Source organism: Leptodactylus fuscus, chromosome 5, assembly GCF_031893055.1.
Source record: "Leptodactylus fuscus isolate aLepFus1 chromosome 5, aLepFus1.hap2, whole genome shotgun sequence".
Taxonomy (NCBI): domain Eukaryota; kingdom Metazoa; phylum Chordata; class Amphibia; order Anura; family Leptodactylidae; genus Leptodactylus; species Leptodactylus fuscus.
The window spans coordinates 33,475,313-33,494,704 of record NC_134269.1 but is presented as its reverse complement, the minus strand read 5'-3'; the positions used below and the strand labels follow the sequence as shown (position 1 = coordinate 33,494,704).

The window sequence follows — 19,392 nt, the reverse complement described above, 5'->3', positions numbered from 1 at the left end:
ATGAATTTGCCCAAACTGGCCTGTTTAGAGGCTCCCTCCACCATGAATTGGTCCAAACTGGGGTTTTTAGAGGCTCTCTCCACCATGAATTGGTCCAAACTGGGCTGTTTAGAGGCTCCCTCCATCATGAATTGGTCCAAACTGGGGTTTTTAGAGGCTCCCTCCACCATGAATTGGTCCAAACTGGGGTTTTTAGAGGCTCCCTCCACCATGAATTGGTCCAAACTGGGCTGTTTAGAGGCTCCCTCCACCATGAATTTGCCCAAACTGGGCTGTTTAGAGGCTCCCTCCACCATGAATTGGTCCAAACTGGGGTTTTTAGAGGCTCCCTCCACCATGAATTGGTCCAAACTGGGGTTTTTAGAGGCTCCCTCCACCATGAATTGGTCCAAACTGGGCTGTTTAGAGGCTCCCTCCACCATGAATTGGTCCAAACTGGGGTTTTTAGAGGCTCCCTCCACCATGAATTGGTCCAAACTGGGCTGTTTAGAGGCTCCCTCCACCATGAATTGGTCCAAACTGGGGTTTTTAGAGGCTCCCTCCACCATGAATTGGTCCAAACTGGGGTTTTTAGAGGCTCCCTCCACCATGAATTTGCCCAAACTGGGCTGTTTAGAGGCTCCCTCCACCATGAATTTGCCCAAACTGGGCTGTTTAGAGGCTCCCTCCACCATGAATTGGTCCAAACTGGGGTTTTTAGAGGCTCCCTCCACCATGAATTGGTCCAAACTGGGGTTTTTTAGAGGCTCCCTCCACCATGAATTTGCCCAAACTGGGCTGTTTAGAGGCTCCCTCCACCATGAATTTGCCCAAACTGGGCTGTTTAGAGGCTCCCTCCACCATGAATTGGTCCAAACTGGGGTTTTTAGAGGCTCCCTCCACCATGAATTGGTCCAAACTGGGGGTTTTTAGAGGCTCCCTCCACCATGAATTTGCCCAAACTGGGCTGTTTAGAGGCTCCCTCCACCATGAATTGGTCCAAACTGGGGTTTTTAGAGGCTCCCTCCACCATGAATTGGTCCAAACTGGGGGTTTTTAGAGGCTCCCTCCACCATGAATTTGCCCAAACTGGGCTGTTTAGAGGCTCCCTCCACCATGAATTGGTCCAAACTGGGGTTTTTAGAGGCGCCCTCCACCATGAATTGGTCCAAACTGGGCTGTTTAGAGGCTCCTTCCACCATGAATTGGTCCAAACTGGGGTTTTTAGAGGCTCCCTCCACCATGAATTGGTCCAAACTGGGGTTTTTAGAGGCTCCCTCCACCATGAATTGGTCCAAACTGGGGTTTTTAGAGGCTCCCTCCACCATGAATTTGCCCAAACTCTGCTGGTTAGAGGCTCAATCCACCCTGATTTTCAAAACAAATGTTGGTGCCAACCTCAACTTACTACAAGGGCCAAATTCACTGCTGGTGACAAGCTCTCCTCACTGCAAGTGCCAAATACACATGTTTCAAGGTGTTTTCCTACTGTCAGAGAAGTGGTATTGAGTGTGTAAAGTGTGTAGTTGTTAGGCTGTGATGTTGGGGTAATAGAGGGTCTTTGGTGTGTTAGATGCCCCCAGACATGCTTCCCCTGCTGTCCCAGTGTCATTCCAGAGGTGTTGGCATCATTTCCTGGGTTGTCTTAGTGGACTTGGTGACCCTCCAGACACGGATTTGGGTTTCCCCCTTAACGAGTATCTGTTCCCCATAGACTATAATGGGGTTCGAAACCCGTTCGAACACACGAACATTGAGCGGCTGTTCGAATCGAATTTCGAACCTCGAACATTTTAGTGTTCGCTCATCTCTAGTAGTGAGGTGTCTGGAGTGTAAGTCCAGCTTTTGGCCTACTGAGCATGCTCAGACATTTTTGAGCTGCTCAGAGGCTAAGTCCCGTTTTGCCCATACTGTGCATGATCTGTGACATCATGGCCACCGCCCTGTTGGGCGGGGACTAGCCTTTATATGGTGTCAGCCGACACCCGCCCAGTACTCACAGTTTGACTAATTACCTTGAGATAGGAGGTTAGGGCCAGGTTCCAGTTAATGGTAGGAGCAGTCTCTAGGGATCTAGGTAGGATTCCTTGGCCCTGCCAGTGGGAATCAGTAGCCATTTAACTGTCTCCTCACTTTGTAGCTCCTAGCTGTTGCAGGAGCATGTTTAGTTGCTGACCTGGGGTGAAGGTTAACCCTTGGCAGCCTTGCTGTTTCAGCTTTACACAGGTGCTCCTTTTCAGTGAGTTAACTGGCAAGGTTTGGTTGCAGCCTGTTCACATTAAGTACCGCGCCACATCACTGCCAGTGCAGTTTAACTGGCAGTGCGCTGTTCAGACATACAGATGCCCATCTGGGCCTGTGGACCTCGCTTCAGTGTCTTGCAGACTAGCAATTCTGTTGTTTAAAATTATATATATACATATATATATATATATATATATATATATATATATAGACACACAGAACCGTAACACATATAGACTGCCTGGCCCTGTCAATCCTTGCAGGGAGGTAGCTCTTTGGTGCAATGACAGCAATGGTAATGCCCTTGTTGCACCAAACAACTCATTAGCATATTAGGAAAACGTAATGAAGGGACCAATCAGAAAACAGTACAATGTTCAATAGGGATTGTTCGCATAACACACTCCCTTTAAAGCGAACCTCCAACTATACAAACTCATTTTATGTATGAATAGTTCAGGTGAATATAAGAAACTTTGTAATATATTAATATTTATTAAAGAAATCTTTTTCCTTCTCCACTTATTAATCTGCTCCTTCTTCTATTCTTCACTCAGACTGTTAACTTATAGCTAGCAGAAAAAGGAACCCATTTAAGTCAATGGGAGGTTTTTTTTTCAAGCGCTGAAATTCCACACCAAATTCCTCACCATTTTCCTCCATGTGAATGGACCCATATAGAGAATCTATCTCTGCACACACCTCACACACAGAAGTCTAAGATGGGGTAAAGGAGGAGGCTGGCAATTGATTTAGTGCCTCATTTTGTTCAGTGGTAGAGGCTTATCTTGAAATTTAGCACTATCAGAATAAATCTATTACTTACAGTGTAGCAGAGTACGTCTTTCAAGTAGGCCCGTTTTAACCCTTTCAGGACCAAGAGTCATTGATGCCCCAATACTCAGGCCAAATTTAACACATTGCTTTACACAGCAATATCTTTACAATGGCTTTGCATATCACAACTATTTTTATCATATTTTTTAGGACACGTAAGGCTTAAAATAAGTAACTTTATTTGTTAAATAAGTTGAATATTTTTGTCACTAGAAGTAGAAGAATGGTAAAAAATCTGAAAAAAATTTAACTTTCCTTCTTTTACCTAAAACAAAATAGTTTTTACTATTACATAGAAACATATTAAAATTTGCTTTCCTAGTAGGGTGGAGCCAGTCTTGAGATTTCAGGATCGATTTTAAAATCTGATTTCCGATCATTTTCCCTTCGAACCCAATCCCAATGCAAGACAATGGGATTTTTTTAATAATCGAAAATCAGATTTTAAAAATGATCCTGTTCACTACACAGCATGGAGTCCAAAAATTGAAGCCTCCACGCTGTGTAGTGATTAAAAATCCACCGGCTACTTAGTCTCCCCCACTTACCTGCACAGAACTGCTGCAGCCTCCTCTCCCAATGTGTACGCCGCTTCCCGGAGCTCCGGGCCATTGTTCTCTCCTCTCCTTTCTCTCTTTGCACGCTGGCAGAGTGCTGTGGGTGCCCCTTTTGTGGCTTAGGAGAGTGTGGGCGGGTACTGGGAAACTGAGAAGAATGGGGAGTGCCAGCAGATCTGTGCAGGTAAGTGTTAGCTACTAGAGATGTTAGCTAGTGAGATGAGCGAGTATTATTCAAAACTGCCGTTTCGAATAGCACACTCCCATTAGAATGAATGGATGCAGCCGGCATGCAGGGGGTTAAGTGGCTGGACACTGGCACAGGCTGTGTGCCGGCTGCATCCATTCATTCCTATGGGATCATGCTATTCGAAACGGCAATTTTGTATAGTTCTCGCTCATCTCTAGTAGCTAACATTGCTAGCTTTTCCCACAATGCTTAGACAGTAGCAAAGCATTGTGGGAAATAACCTCTGACCCCGATCCCACCTAAAAAGATCGGGATCGGAATTCCGGTCGCGATCATGAAATGTACTCAATCGCCGATCCTGATCGCTCAACCCTATTTCCTAGTTCTTCTGATCACAGGGGCTATACATGATATAGTTTTTCAACAAAAAAATTAGGTTTTATATCCGGCATGGCTTATTTTCTGGTCCTTTTCTCCATGTGTAAATTACCCACTAGTTTAGTATAGTAGAGGGCTGTAAACTGCTTGTGTTATCTCTAGCTAGGCTTGCTGCTGAGCCTGAGCAAACATCAGGAAGTAGGTGATCAGAGGGACTGGCAATTTCTGCTAGCAACAATGTGAATGAGAAGTCTCTTTCACTATACTATAAGATAAGATAAGATAAGATAATCCTTTAATAGTCCCACAATGGGGAAATTTCAGTGATACCGTTTCATAGATGGTACAGTAGTATATAACAAGAGAGAAACACATACAAGCTCATGGCAGATAGAGAAATCCTAGGAATCATAGCAACTAAAAAAGAAAGAAACAGACACACTGCTATCAGCACTAGAGTTAAATTTTGTAGATAAAAATGATGATAAAAGTCACAGTAATAGTAACTTCAGCATGGAGATGCCTACAGGAGTAGCTATAAATCACAAGTGTTTGAATTTAATTCACGTGATTGCAGCATGGGGCATCAGATAGCCAGAATAATGACATCTAGGGGTTACTACGGTATATTAAGGAGCACTTTTCAAAAAAAAATTTAAGTCCCTCAATAATTTAATTTCCCCATACCTAGCCCCCTCACAAGGCCTCCTGTCCCTTCTAACACCACAAAAAATACTCACCTATTCCCATTCCCATAGACCTGCAGGCTCCACCTATAGTGATATCGCCAGCTTGGCTCTAATTGCACGTCCTTGCCGCAGACATCAACAGCCAAAGGCAGAATGGAGCATGGAGATGATAGCTCTGTGCTCCACAATTAAATTCAACTTCTATCAGTGTCCTAAGGAAATCAAATCAATGCAACTGCCCAGAACAGCGGGGACAGCACCCGAAATGCAGGATTGTCCAGCTCAATCTGGGGCAACTGAAGGGGCTCCCCTGCAATCATGGGGCCTGGTGCAGCTGCAATGTTGCCCCTGTGGTTAAAGCAGCCCTGCTTTCTAGCAGCCTTCCCTATAGAATTCAATATTATATTAATTATATACCAATGGTGGGGTAGCAGCAAGCATTAATATAGGAAAGGATTCTGTAGGTTCTGTGTACACAGTGCTATTCTTCAGTGGCATTGGTGTAACTAGGAATGGCGGGGTCAGGATTGAAGTCAGCTGTAATATACATTTTGCCAAGGGGTTCAAGGAATGCTATGGAATGTAGTAGTGGCACTAAATAATACTGTAACTACTGTAGGACTAAATGCACAAAATTGTTCAATTTGGCCATAAAAAAGCACACTGACCCATTTATTTCTATGGCTCCGTACCTGTCACCATGATGTTCACAGATCCGAGCGGGGGCAGTGAGGTCGGGCTGCAAAAAAACTCATGTCATTATTAGTCCATTTTGTGGGTTTGTCTCATTCACTATAGAATATTGGTGTCTGGAAAGCCTGGCGTACCATCAGTGAGCTTGTGTGCATTCGGCATTAGGATAAATGGTCTGTAGTTGAACTATTTTAGTCTTCTTTGTACCTTCTGTTCCCTATATTTTTGCCCATATAACTGGCTGTCTGTACCAAGGTTTCTCGGACCTTTTTTAATGTTGCCTTCCCATCCAGAACATGGTGATTCCTGATTCTATTGGTCAAACTCCATGCTAAAATTAAAAATGTATTTAAGAATTACCATCTCCATTTCTTAGCATCTGTTGATAGCTACTTTTCCACTATTCTGGTTCATTTGAATTTTTCTCTCTAGACCCCACCATTCCCAAGCAATCAATGCTGTTAGTTTTGGTGCTCCATATGGTATGTATGCTGTGTAATACCAGGAGGGCGGTGTCAGGCAAGGGGTGTGATTCTGAACTCTGACACTGGCTGCCTCTGATTGGTGCTCTGAATAACACCCCCTGTCTGACACCGCCCTTCTGACATTACATAGGTTAAATAGAACATCAGGCACCAAAACTACCTGTGCTCGGGAGCAATGAGGCCTAGAGAGAAAATTCCAACAGCACTAGAATCAGTGAAGAAACACCTATTCACAGATACTAAGAGATAGAATTGGTGGAGGTGGTAAAAGGTTCTTTTTAAGCAACAGTTTTGTAAAGGAACTGGTAAGATCCCCAGACATCAGCCTTTCTAGAGTAAGGAACTGCTTATGGGGCAGTGGTTGAGTATGTGTACTGCTGCTTACAGCCTCATGGAATATCCAGATACCAGCAAGTGCATTATGTACAGCAGGGGTAGGGAACCTTCGGCTCTCCAGCTGCTGTGAAACTACAATTCCCAGCATGCTCAATTCACTTCCATGGGAATTTCAAGAACAGCAGAGCGAGTATGCATGCTGGGAGTTGTAGTCTTGCAACAGCTGGAGAGCCGTACGTTCCCTACCCCTGATGTACAGTATAAGGAAACAGGATACCTTGTGCTGGAGATGTGGTCAGGAAGAGGGTGACATGCTTCATGTCTTCTGGTCCTGTCCTGCACTGTCGTCCTTTTTGGACGGAGTCAAACGAATCACTGATACCTCTCATCACTTGGGCCCAACCTAGTTTCTCCTCAATCACTGCAAGTCCTCTGTGAAAGTATATAAGCGTTCTCTGCTTCGCTTTTTGGTCCTCGCTGCTCGGGCGTGTATCCCACTCTTTTGGAAGCGAGTGGATCCCCCTCCTTTTTCCCTCTGGATCTCCAAGGTCAATGAGATTATGCACGGCACAACTGAAGCTTAAACCAGAAGTTGGTTCTACTGGTTCGAGTTTCAGTTCATTTGGAGAATATCAGACGCTTCTGGTCTCTAGATCTGGCTGGCGCACCTCTGTCTGTGGTCCTTACAGGTACCTGGTTTTTGGTTTGTCGCCTCCCTACTCTGCTCCCTTTACCACCACCCCCCTTTTTTTTCTTTCTCTCTCTCCCCTCCATCCATTATTTTCATTTGTATCTCTTCCTCCTCTCTCCTTTTACTCTTCTAATTTTCCACTTACTGGATCCTACATCTTTGGGCGAGTGTTGGCCTTGATGTCTGTTATTGTCTGTTTATAAAAATTTGCAATAAACTTTGATGCAAAATATATTGGGGAAGGGTTCCTTACAATAAAATCTACTTTTGTCTACATATCAGTGCATCGATATTTGTCTACACCGAGGGAGCGCGTGGCTGGTTTATATATTGAGGAACCCTTCCCCAATATATTTTGCATCGTATACTCAGACCTAAGAGTCGTTGCTGGTGGACGCTGCCCATTGTACTCGGTTAATATTCTTCTTTTGCGCCCTACCAGGCGCAACAAGAGCTTGACTTGAATTGGAATTTCCTGAAGTTCTAAGGTATCCTAATAAGCGCGGCCATACTTGTTCAATTGCTTTATAGGACAATAAACTTAGAATTTTTTTTTTTTTTTAAAAAAGGACAGAGGATACTGCGGTCCCTCATTCATCTCGAATAGGTGATAAATGTTAACTGGAAATCCCATCTTAATAATATATTACATCACACCTACAAGGTCTGTACTTTGTAGAAAAAGAGGAAGGATCTTAAAAGGAAGAATATTAAAATATTGTGGTTAATGAAATGATGAGCAATACGAAACCGTCTCAACTATTGGATAGAAATAGCATTCAAAACCGGAATAAAGTTTTTAAAATAGCAGATACAATCTTGACTTGGAAACCATATGATGAAATACTGAACTTCTTCTTAACCAGAACTGCTTGGGCCGCAACATCCAGTTTTTTTTTTTATCATTTCAGTAGTGATAACTTTTGCAGTATTTTTTTTTTTATGACACAGCTATAGGAGTAAAAAATATGCAAATCTATTCTCCAGAATGTATTTAGGAGAACAGTGCACTCTGTATGCCGCCCTCTAGGGGCAGCCCCCTTAACATCATGCATGACTCAGTTAATAAGCCTACTAACATGATGTGGAGTTTATTGTCAAATTAATATTTCTATTCCAAAAGGAACAGATTCCCAGCTATGGACAGCGCTGTTTTGGTCTTTTGGACCTCCTCAGCATAGTGCGGGGATACTAATTTGGCAGAGTGAGACTATAGACCAAGGTCAGGGGAGACCAGGCTATAGGAGACATTGTTTTATATGGAATTTTTTTTTCTGGCCTGTTTTTACAATACAGTATTGAATTTTTTTTTTATTTTGCATTGTTTTTAATTATTTTTTATATTCAAGTTACTGAATAACCTAATACATGAATTCTTTACATTACCCCAGTCATATAGAAACCTAATAAGTGCAATGTGTTTGCTTTTACAGTCCTATGAAAAAGTTTGGGCACCCCTATTAATCTTAATCATTTTTAGTTCTAAATATTTTGGTGTTTGCAGCAGCCATTTCAGTTTGATATATCTAATAACTGATGGACACAGTAATATTTCAGGATTGAAATGAGGTTTATTGTACTAACAGAAAATGTGCAATATGCATTAAACCAAAATTTGACCGGTGCAAAAGTATGGGCACCTCAACAGAAAAGTGACATTAATATTTAGTAGATCCTCCTTTTGCAAAGATAACAGCCTCTAGTCGCTTCCTGTAGCTTTTAATCAGTTCCTGGATCCTGGATGAAGGTATTTTGGACAAACAATTCAAGTTCAGTTAAGTTAGATGGTCGCCGAGCATGGACAGCCCGCTTCAAATCATCCCACAGATGTTCAATGATATTCAGGTCTGGGGACTGGGATGGCCATTCCAGAACATTGTAATTGTTCCTCTGCATGAATGCCTGAGGATTTGGAGCGGTGTTTTGGATCATTGTCTTGCTGAAATATCCATCCCCGGCGTAACTTCAACTTCGTCACTGATTCTTGAACATTATTCTCAAGAATCTGCTGATACTGAGTGGAATCCATGCGACTCTCAACTTTAACAAGATTCCCAATGCCGGCATTGGCCACACAGCCCCAAAGCATGATGGAACCTCCACCAAATTTTACAGTGGGTAGCATGTGTTTTTCTTGGAATGCTGTTTCTTTTTGGACGCCATGCATAACGCCTTTTTTTATAACCAAACAACTCAATTTTTGTTTCCAAAATGAAGCTGCCTTGTCCAAATGTGCTTTTTCATACCTCAGGCAACTCTATTTGTGGCGTACGTGCAGAAACGGCTTCTTTCTCATCACTCTCCCATACAGCTTATCCTTGTGCAAAGTGCGCTGTATAGTTGACCGATGCACAGTGACACCATCTGCAGCAAGATGATGCTGCAGCTCTTTGGAGGTGGTCTGTGGATTGTCCTTGACTGTTCTCACCATTCTTCTTCTCTGCCTTTCTGATATTTTTCTTGGCCTGCCACTTCTGGGCTTAACAAGAACTGTCCCTGTGGTCTTCCATTTCCTTACTATGTTCCTCACAGTGGAAACTGACAGGTTAAATCTCTGAGACAACTTTTTGTATCCTTCCCCTGAACAACTATGTTGAACAATCTTTGTTTTCAGATCATTTGAGAGTTGTTTTGAGTAGCCCATGATGCCACTCTTCAGAGGAGATTCAAATAGGAGATCAACTTGCAATTGGCCACCTTAAATACCTTTTCTTATGATTGGATACATCTGGCTATGAAGTTCAAAGCTCACTGAGGTTACAAAACCAATTTTGTGCTTCAGTAAGTCAGTAAAAAGTAGTTAGGGGAATTCAAATCAATAAAATGATAAGGGTGCCCATACTTTTGCACTGGTCAAATTTTGGTTTAATGCATATTGCACATTTTCTGTTAGTACAATAAACCTCATTTCAATCCTGAAATATTACTGTGTCCATCAGTTATTAGATATATCAAACTGAAATGGCTGTTGCAAACACCAAAATATTTAGAACAAAAAATGATTAAGATTAATAGGGGTGCCCAAACTTTTTCATAGGACTGTATATCATGTGTGCACAAGAAAATACATTTTACACTATATAAGGCATTTTTGCTAATTTTCCTAAATTTATAATTATTTTCTTATTGTCAATTTCACTAAGGATTACTGTTTTCCATATGTATTTTTAAGTTATGATGTATTATAATGTCAATACAGTTTAATGACAAATATGCCATTAAGGATGTAAAAATAAAAAAATAGAGGGGCAACATGGTGGCTCAGTGGTTAGCACTGCAGCCTTGCAGTGCTGGAGTCCTGGGTTCGAATCCTGCCAGGAACAACATCTTCAAGGAGTTTGTATGTTCTCCCCGTGTTTGCGTGGATTTCCTCCCATTCTATAAAGACATACTAATAGAAAAAAAAATGTACGTATATGGGGCTCACAATCTACATAAAAAAGGAAAATATTAGAAAACCCTCCAACCGCACTGTGTTGCCAAAACCATCTCATGAACATGAACCCATGTGATAATGTACTTATGTTCCAAAGATGATACCCCAAATTTACATAGATTATTACTTTGCATCCATTCTAATTTCCCTGGTTGTGATCGAATCTGTCCAAAAACCCTAAACAAAAAATTTGTCACTATTTACGCCGTTTGTAGATTCCATATATCTTCTTTACGCAGGTCATACAATAGAACTTTTTGGTTTGAGACAATGTAGGTTGGCCAAAGTACACATATACACATTTTTGCACCATTTATGCTGGGAAGGGTCTTTTGATGCTAGGGTCACACAAAAAAAAAATTCCAAATGATAATCTATGAAGTCAAACGTGTATGAAATTAAGATTGATATATACTTTTAATAGGTTACTTAAAAAGATGTACAAACTCATACAAGACTGGAACCTGACCCTATTCTATTCAATCCCCCTCTCCTTACCCTCCCTAATACAGAAAATGTGAATTATACAACAGGTACAGTTAAAAACAAAGCGTCCTAGTATAGAACAAAATATCCATATTTAGTTAACTGATTTGGGGATCCTTGGGCCAAAATTTTTTAGGACCCGCTGATTTAACCCATCGCTGATTGTTTCCATTTCTGTTCACAGGTCTTACTATTGTTACCATCGGTCAAAAAGATCCAATTCAATGTGTAAAAGACGACACATCTCTTATAGGTCAGAAAATATTTTTATTGTTATGTAAAGTTGAACAAAGAATCTGCAGAATTATGGCCTTTTGCAATGATGATCAGGAGAAATACTAGTTATGGATGGTATACAACTCATACTAAAACTATTTGTCTCCTACCTTTAGATGTCTTCTCCGCGCCACCGCCGTTTGGTATATAATCCAGTTTTCGTCGATATACAAATGAGTTTTTTGCAGCACGGGCGGTCCCCAGTGCTCAAACAGCACTGGGGGCTTCCCCAATTCTGCGAGAGAACTCTCCAGCCACCGACTCCATCTTCTTCAGGAACGGGTCTTTTTCGCGTTTTCTTCCGGGGGTTGCCTTTAACCTTCTAGGCCTCAGGCCTAGGGCAAAGCTGACTGCACATGCCCGCCGGCCACAATAAAATGGCCGCTTACACATTGGCCATTTTCTTGTGGCCAGCAGGCATGCACAGTCGGCTGCCGGAGGCCTAGAATTTTAAAGTCACCTCCGAAAGAAGACACATTCCTGAAGAAGATGGAGGTGGCACTGGAGAGTTCTGTCGCAGCATTGGGGATGCCCCCAGTGCTGTTTGAGCGCTGGGGCCCGCCCCCAGTGCTGTGAGAGAACTCATTTGCATACCGACGAAAACCGGATTATATGCCGAACGGCGGCGCGGAGAAGACATCTAAAGGTAGGAGATGAATAGCCTTTCTTAAGGCTATTCCTACGTGGTAGGCAGAAAAAAATGAGTTTTAATGATAGGATCCCTTTAAAGTTATTTCTGCCACTGCATATCTGACGAAGCCAATGTATAGATCAGGGGTTGGCAACCTTCGGCTCTCCAGCTATTGTAAAACTACAACTCCCAGCATGCATACTTGCTCTGCTGTTCTTGGAACTCTCATGGATGTGAATTGTGCATGTTGGGAGTTGTAGTTTTACAGTAGCTGGAGAGGTTGCTGATTCCTGGTATAGATGATACATATTGTATTTGTTACTTCTTTACATCCTGTAGCTATTTATTTTCAGGCTGCTTTCAGACTATATTGTGAAGTGTCTATCAGATGTCTGTCTGCCACCAATGGGAATAGACAAATATTGAAGTAAGAAACGCTGGTCTAAATAAAGGATCTTCTTAGACCAGAAAGTCTTAAACTGCTCCAGATTTGTGTAATGCTGAATGATAAATCTGGTGTTTTAGGCTGACTAGTCTAAGGTTATACCACCGATGAGATGACTTATCTTTCTAATACATAAATAAATAAAAAAGCATTTACAATAAGCCCCTTCCTATTGTCAAGCAATGCGCAGAAAGTGTATGTGGCTGAGGCCACGCATTTTGGAAACACAGCATTTTTGGCTGTTATGGAAACGGTAGCAGAAAAAAACTGTGTTTTAGGCCGATGCCTGACGTGGCGTAAACAATGCAGTTTACAGTCCCTGCAAAGTGGATGGGATTGTAGAGTCCCATCCATAGAACTGCAGAATAATACCAGCAGCGGAAATGCTACAATTTCCAAAACCGTTGTGTTTTTGGAAATCGTAGCATGTCAATTAAAACTATGGAAACACCAGTGGCTTCCCCATAGGTATAACAGTAGCTGAAATTGCACAGAGGAAATGTGCGGACTTTCTGTGAAAAGGGCTGCAAGTAAAACCGCGTTGTGTTTCTGCTACGTTTTCTTCCGGGGCGTTTTTTGGTTGCAGGGTTGGTTCACACTAGCGCTTGTATTCCGTCCGCAAGGAATCCGCATGGAGACCCCCCCGGACGGAATGCAATCGTAATTGCAAGCGATGTGCTTGCAAAGCACCTGGAGCTCATAGACTATAATGGGCTCCGTGTGCTTGCCGCGCACTGCCTGCACGAATGAATTGTGCGGGCAGTGCGCGGCAAGCACACGGAGCCCATTATAGTCTATGGGCCTCGTGTGCTTAACTGCACAGAGCTTGCATTAGTGTTGGTATTCTGTTCAGGGGGTCTCCATGCGGACTCCTTGTGGACGGAATACAAGTGCTAGTGTGAACCAACCCTGAGTCTTACAGTCCAACCAAAGTGATTTATTCATTTAATCTCATCCAATGCAGAATGTTCATTTTACCAGTGGAAATTCCCCATACACTTATATGTGGGTAGGTAAAAACGAAATCTGCTGCAGAAACCCAGTGAAAAACACAAGCATTTTTACTGTAGTTTTTTATCCGCTGTGGCTTGTGTTTTTTAGCTGCATTTGACTACGTGAGGTCATTGCCTCAAATGGTTACAAAATGTGATGTAAAGCATTTCTGCTAGTATTTTGGCGCACATTACACCAGTTCTAGCACATCTTGAATAGTAAATCTGCTCCCATATGTTACTTACAGATGAACGACTATGTCCGAACAACTGGATCTGTCCATCAAATGAAACATGTGGAAACAATAACACGTGTCGGTGCAAAAAAGGATACTTCCCATGTATGAAGGCGAATGTCAGAATTTGTAAAGGTAAGAAGTCTGTACTTCTTATTAGAGTTAAGGGGATATTGTCACTCCTTGGGGAGAAACCACCATATAGGTGTGTGGAGATTTATTAAGCCTTTAGCACTCCACTTTGCAAAGGACCATGGGAAAAATATGCAAATCTGTCTTCCCTGATGTAATTAGGAAGTCAGATGCTGCCTCAGTATTGCAGACCAATAGAGGGCGCTCACTGGAATGTGCAAGTCTATCTTCCCTGATGTAGTTGGGAAGACAGAATTCCAGTGGAATAACCCAATAAAGGTTGCTCCCTTTTGCATCATGCAAGTCCTTCCAAGAGGTCTTTGTTTTGCAATGACGCTGGGATTATTACCAGGTATAGTCTCTCAATCGAGGACAGCTGTTTCGATGTACTTGCATCTCTTCAGCTCGATGTAGAGGGGACTATAACCTGGTAGAGGTGAGAGGCTTAGACAGGGTTAAGGGGATATTGTCACTCCTTGGGGAGAGACCACCATATACTGTAGGTGTGTGGAGACTCATTAAGCCTTTAGCACTCCACTTTGCAAAGGACCATGGAAAAATATGCAAATCTGTCTTCCCTGATGTAATTAGAAAGTCAGATGCTGCCTTTGCAAAACAAAGGCCTCTTGGAAGGTTGTGCATGATGCAAAAGGGAGCAACCTTTATTGGGTTATTCCACTGGAATTCTGTCTTCCCAACTATATCAGGGAAGATAGGCTTGCACATTCCAGTGAGCGCCCTCTATTGGTTTGCAATACTGAGGCAGCATCTGACTTCCTAATTACATCAGGGAAGACAGATTTGCATATTTTTCCCATGGTCCTTCTTATTAGAGTCATTTAGAAAGTCTATTTGGCTGTTTTATTTCGCAGGCTAAACTTATGATATCAGAAGTCACAAGATTCTGCTCAATGTGTTCCATTAAGATAAGATAAGATAATCCTTTAATAGTCCCACCATGGGGAAATTCAGTGTGTTACAGCAGCATGGATAATACAGTAATAATACAAAATACAAATAGGAATAGTGATTTTCACTGCCTTCTGCAGCAGTTTTAATTTTTAACTACAGTCATATAAGTGTATGGTAAAAAAAAACCCATTACATTACGTATGTACAATATCTTGACATGTTAGCAAATAGCTTGAGAGATTTCAATTCACAACACAAACACTAGGTGACCACACACAGACACATATAGCATATCACTTTGTGATACAATATCACAGAATCATATGTAGAAAAAGTAGACTGTTCCATGAAGCAGAAAAATTCTTCGAGGTGCCAAACCTAGCCTCCGGACTAGAAGAGGACAAAACGATACAATAAGGAGAAAGATCAGCTTGCAACACTCCTTCAGATATTTAAAAATCCATGTTTAATTCAATCCATTAAAACGCAAGTACACACATAGAGAAAAAGTGACGGAAAAAACACAAAAATGTGTGCGTTAAAAGAAACCTCTAACGCGTTTCAGGGTCCACCCTACCCCTTAGTCATAGCCTGTTTCTGAAAGGCCAGCTATGTCAGTATATAGTTGTTAGGGTGTTACCCCTTCCAACGTAGTCAATTAACCTAATAGGCAACTAATGAGTGTCATTTTACATAAAGTTGTTTGAGAGAAACCAGAACACATGCGTAATTTATATACATAGCACATAAGTATATAGAAGTATAATATATTATAGTTAGAGATGAGCGAGTAGTATTCGATCGAGTTGGTATTCGATCGAATACTACGGTATTTGAAATACTCGTACTTGATCGAGTACTACTAGCTGTTCGAAGTTAAGATTCGATGCAGAACCACGCTGGTTCTTCTCTTACCTTTAGAAGTCTTCTCCCTGCGCAGCGTACTCTTCCGGCTTTGAATTCACTCTGCTAGGCATCGGGCCTGGACAGAGCCGACGGCGCATGTCCGCGCTACAAGAAAATGGCCGCTTACACTGTAAGCGGCCATTTTCTTGTAGCGCGGGCATGCGCAGTCAGCTCTGCCTAGGCCCGATGCCTAGCAGAGTGAATTCAAAACCGGAAGAGGACGAGGGGACGCTGTGCAGGGAGAAGAATCCAGCCCGACCCTCACTCATGGACTTGGTAAGTAGAATTTGATCGAATGTTGCGTACCCCTGAAACGAGCGTTTCCCCCCATAGACTATAATGGGGTTCGAAACCCGTTCGAACAGTCGAGTGTGCGGCTGTTCGAATCGGATTTCGAACCTCGAACGTTTTAGTGTTCGCTCATCTCTAATTATAGTCTCTATCATCCTAAGCACAGTAAGAATAAATAAGTTGCACTATTTAAAAAACAGGAACCATATACAGTAGATACCACAATACAAAGGAAAAGAGAACATTATACATCAGCAAAAACTAAGTGCGATGTGTATAAACCTTGAGCCGAATAAATTCACAAAAAGTATATATCATGAAAGCATAAACCCAATAGGCATAAATAAATCGGCATGTACAGACAATTCCGAAAATAAGAATGAAACCCCAATAAAATATATACCTATATTTAGAGATGAGCGAACACTGTTCGGATCAGCCGATCCGAACAGCACGCACCCATAGAAATGAAATATCTGAAGAGTGTTGCAAACCGATCTTTCTCCTTATTGTATCACAGAATCATGTTGTTACTAAAAGCTGGTCATCCTATGACACATATACCTGCACCTCTCCTGCCAAGAGGAAATGTAAGGAGGGACACATTATACTATGCTAAGGTTACAAAACCATTTATATCATGTTTAATATGACAAATTGAGATATCAGATATATGCATGTACAAACAGTATCTGCTGTCTTTCAGACATAAATGAATGTCAAAAGCCCCATGGATGTGGGAATGGAGCAACATGTATGAACACAGCTGGGAGCTTCTACTGTCAATGTAACACGACTGTCCAGGGAAAATCCAATCAGTTCTGCCCAGATAAAACTAATGTGAATTACTGTGAAGGTAGGTAAGACTTACAGAGCCTTGCGAAAGTATTCAGCCCCCTTGAACTTTTCCACCTTTTGCCACATTTCAGGCTTCAAACATAAAGATATCAAATTTTAATTTTGGGGGGAAGAATCAACAACAAGTGGGACACAATTGTGAAGTGGAACGAAATTTATTGGATATTTTAAACTTTTAACAAATAAAAAACTGAAAAATTGAGTGTGCAAAATTATTCGGCCCCCTTGCGTTAATACTTTGTAGCGCCACCTTTTGACTTGGCCATTCTAACACCTGGATACGTTTATTTGCACCCAATATCTACTAGCCGCTAGGTTAGAATGGAATAGATGGTCAGCAATTTGTCAGAAAAATAATCCTGCTTCTCTAACTCCATTGATGCACCCCATCTCAAAGTCTGTCAACCCTAAGGGTAAGCTCACACAGAGTTTTCTGGTCAGGATTTTGAGGCTGTATTCGCCTCAAAATCCTGACCAAAAAGTCGGCTCCCATTCAAACCAATGGGAGCTACTCAGGAGATTTTCTGGGAGCCAACTTGTGACTTGTGAAGGAAGTTTTTGAAAAGCAGAAAAGAAATCTGCTTCAAATTCCTCAAACAGAAAATTTCTGCTCAAAAATTTCAGCAACAAATTGCTACATGTGAACACCCCCTATAGTTATACAGCTACTGTATAGTAGGGTACAAGAGTTTGGGCTACTAAGTAATAATGTTTTTATAAATAGAAGTGTTAATAGTTTATTTTTGCCAATTAACACATTGAAAGGAATGAAGAAATTAGGTATGTCATATATATATATATATACACATATACAGTCCTATGAAAAAGTTTGGGCACCCCTATTAATCTTAATCATTTTTTGTTCTAAATATTTTGGTGTTTGCAACAGCCATTTCAGTTTGATATATCTAATAACTGATGGACACAGTAATATTTCAGGATTGAAATGAGGTTTATTGTACTAACAGAAAATGTGCAATATGCATTAAACCAAAATTTGACCGGTGCAAAAGTATGGGCACCCTTATCATTTTATTGATTTGAATTCCCCTAACTACTTTTTACTGACTTACTGAAGCACAAAATTGGTTTTGTAACCTCAGTGAGCTTTGAACTTCATAGCCAGATGTATCCAATCATAAGAAAAGGTATTTAAGGTGGCCAATTGCAAGTTGATCTCCTATTTGAATCTCCTCTGAAGAGTGGCATCATGGGCTACTCAAAACAACTCTCAAATGATCTGAAAACAAAGATTGTTCAACATAGTTGTTCAGGGGAAGGATACAAAAAGTTGTCTCAGAGATTTAACCTGTCAGTTTCCACTGTGAGGAACATAGTAAGGAAATGGAAGACCACAGGGACAGTTCTTGTTAAGCCCAGAAGTGGCAGGCCAAGAAAAATATCAGAAAGGCAGAGAAGAAGAATGGTGAGAACAGTCAAGGACAATCCACAGACCACCTCCAAAGAGCTGCAGCATCATCTTGCTGCAGATGGTGTCACTGTGCATCGGTCAACTATACAGCGCACTTTGCACAAATAGAAGCTGTATGGGAGAGTGATGAGAAAGAAGCCGTTTCTGCACGTACGCCACAAATAGAGTTGCCTGAGGTATGAAAAAGCACATTTGGACAAGGCAGCTTCATTTTGGAAACAAAAATTGAGTTGTTTGGTTATAAAAAAAGGCGTTATGCATGGCGTCCAAAAAGAAACAGCATTCCAAGAAAAACACATGCTACCCACTGTAAAATTTGGTGGAAGTTCCATCATGCTTTGGGGCTGTGTGGACAATGCCGGCATCGGGAATCTTGTTAAAGTTGAGGGTCACATGGATTCCACTCAGTATCAGCAGATTCTTGAGAATAATGTTCAAGAATCAGTGACGAAGTTGAAGTTACGCCGGGGATGGATATTTCAGCAAGACAATGATCCAAAACACCGCTCCAAATCCTCAGGCATTCATGCAGAGGAACAATTACAATGTTCTGGAATGGCCATCCCAGTCCCCAGACCTGAATATCATTGAACATCTGTGGGATGATTTGAAGCGGGCTGTCCATGCTCGGCGACCATCTAACTTAACTGAACTTGAATTGTTTGTCCAAAATACCTTTATCCAGGATCCAGGAACTGATTAAAAGCTACAGGAAGCGACTAGAGGCTGTTATCTTTGCAAAAGGAGGATGTACTAAATATTAATGTCACTTTTCTGTTGAGGTGCCCATACTTTTGCACCGGTCAAATTTTGGTTTAATGCATATTGCACATTTTCTGTTAGTACAATAAACCTCATTTCAATCCCGAAATATTACTGTGTCCATCAGTTATTAGATATATCAAACTGAAATGGCTGTTATAAACACCAAAATATTTAGAACTAAAAATGATTAAGATTAATAGGGGTGCCCAAACTTTTTCATAGGACTGTATATGTAGCCTCCTATTACATTATGTGGTAACACTGACAATTGCTGTTTTCTTTTTCATAGATGATAATAAAGCCGGGATGAGCTTGGTCTGTCCTATTGAGACTCTACCTCCAAGTACGTAAAACTGCCTGTGATGTGTGAACTGCTACATTTATAGGACATTGTATACCAAGACTGAGTCTAGTGGAATCTAAAATTAACCTTCATGTACTTAGGCTGTTTCTATTTCATGCTTAAAGAGGACCTTTCATGAGTTGGGGCACATGCGGTTTAATACAGCGCTAGA

At 41.5% G+C, this 19,392-nt stretch overlaps 1 protein-coding gene across 1 annotated transcript in view; it reads left to right on the top strand.

Annotated features, from left to right (window-relative positions):
• Window positions 1–19,392, top strand: part of LOC142204481 (uncharacterized) — a 79,225-nt gene that overhangs the window by 12,708 nt on the left and 47,125 nt on the right. The window contains exons 2-6 of the mRNA XM_075275793.1: window positions 10,755–10,787; window positions 11,186–11,254; window positions 13,594–13,716; window positions 16,529–16,678; window positions 19,167–19,220. Coding sequence (XP_075131894.1) covers window positions 10,755–10,787; window positions 11,186–11,254; window positions 13,594–13,716; window positions 16,529–16,678; window positions 19,167–19,220 — 429 coding nt within the window. The remainder of the gene's footprint in view (window positions 1–10,754; window positions 10,788–11,185; window positions 11,255–13,593; window positions 13,717–16,528; window positions 16,679–19,166; window positions 19,221–19,392) is intronic.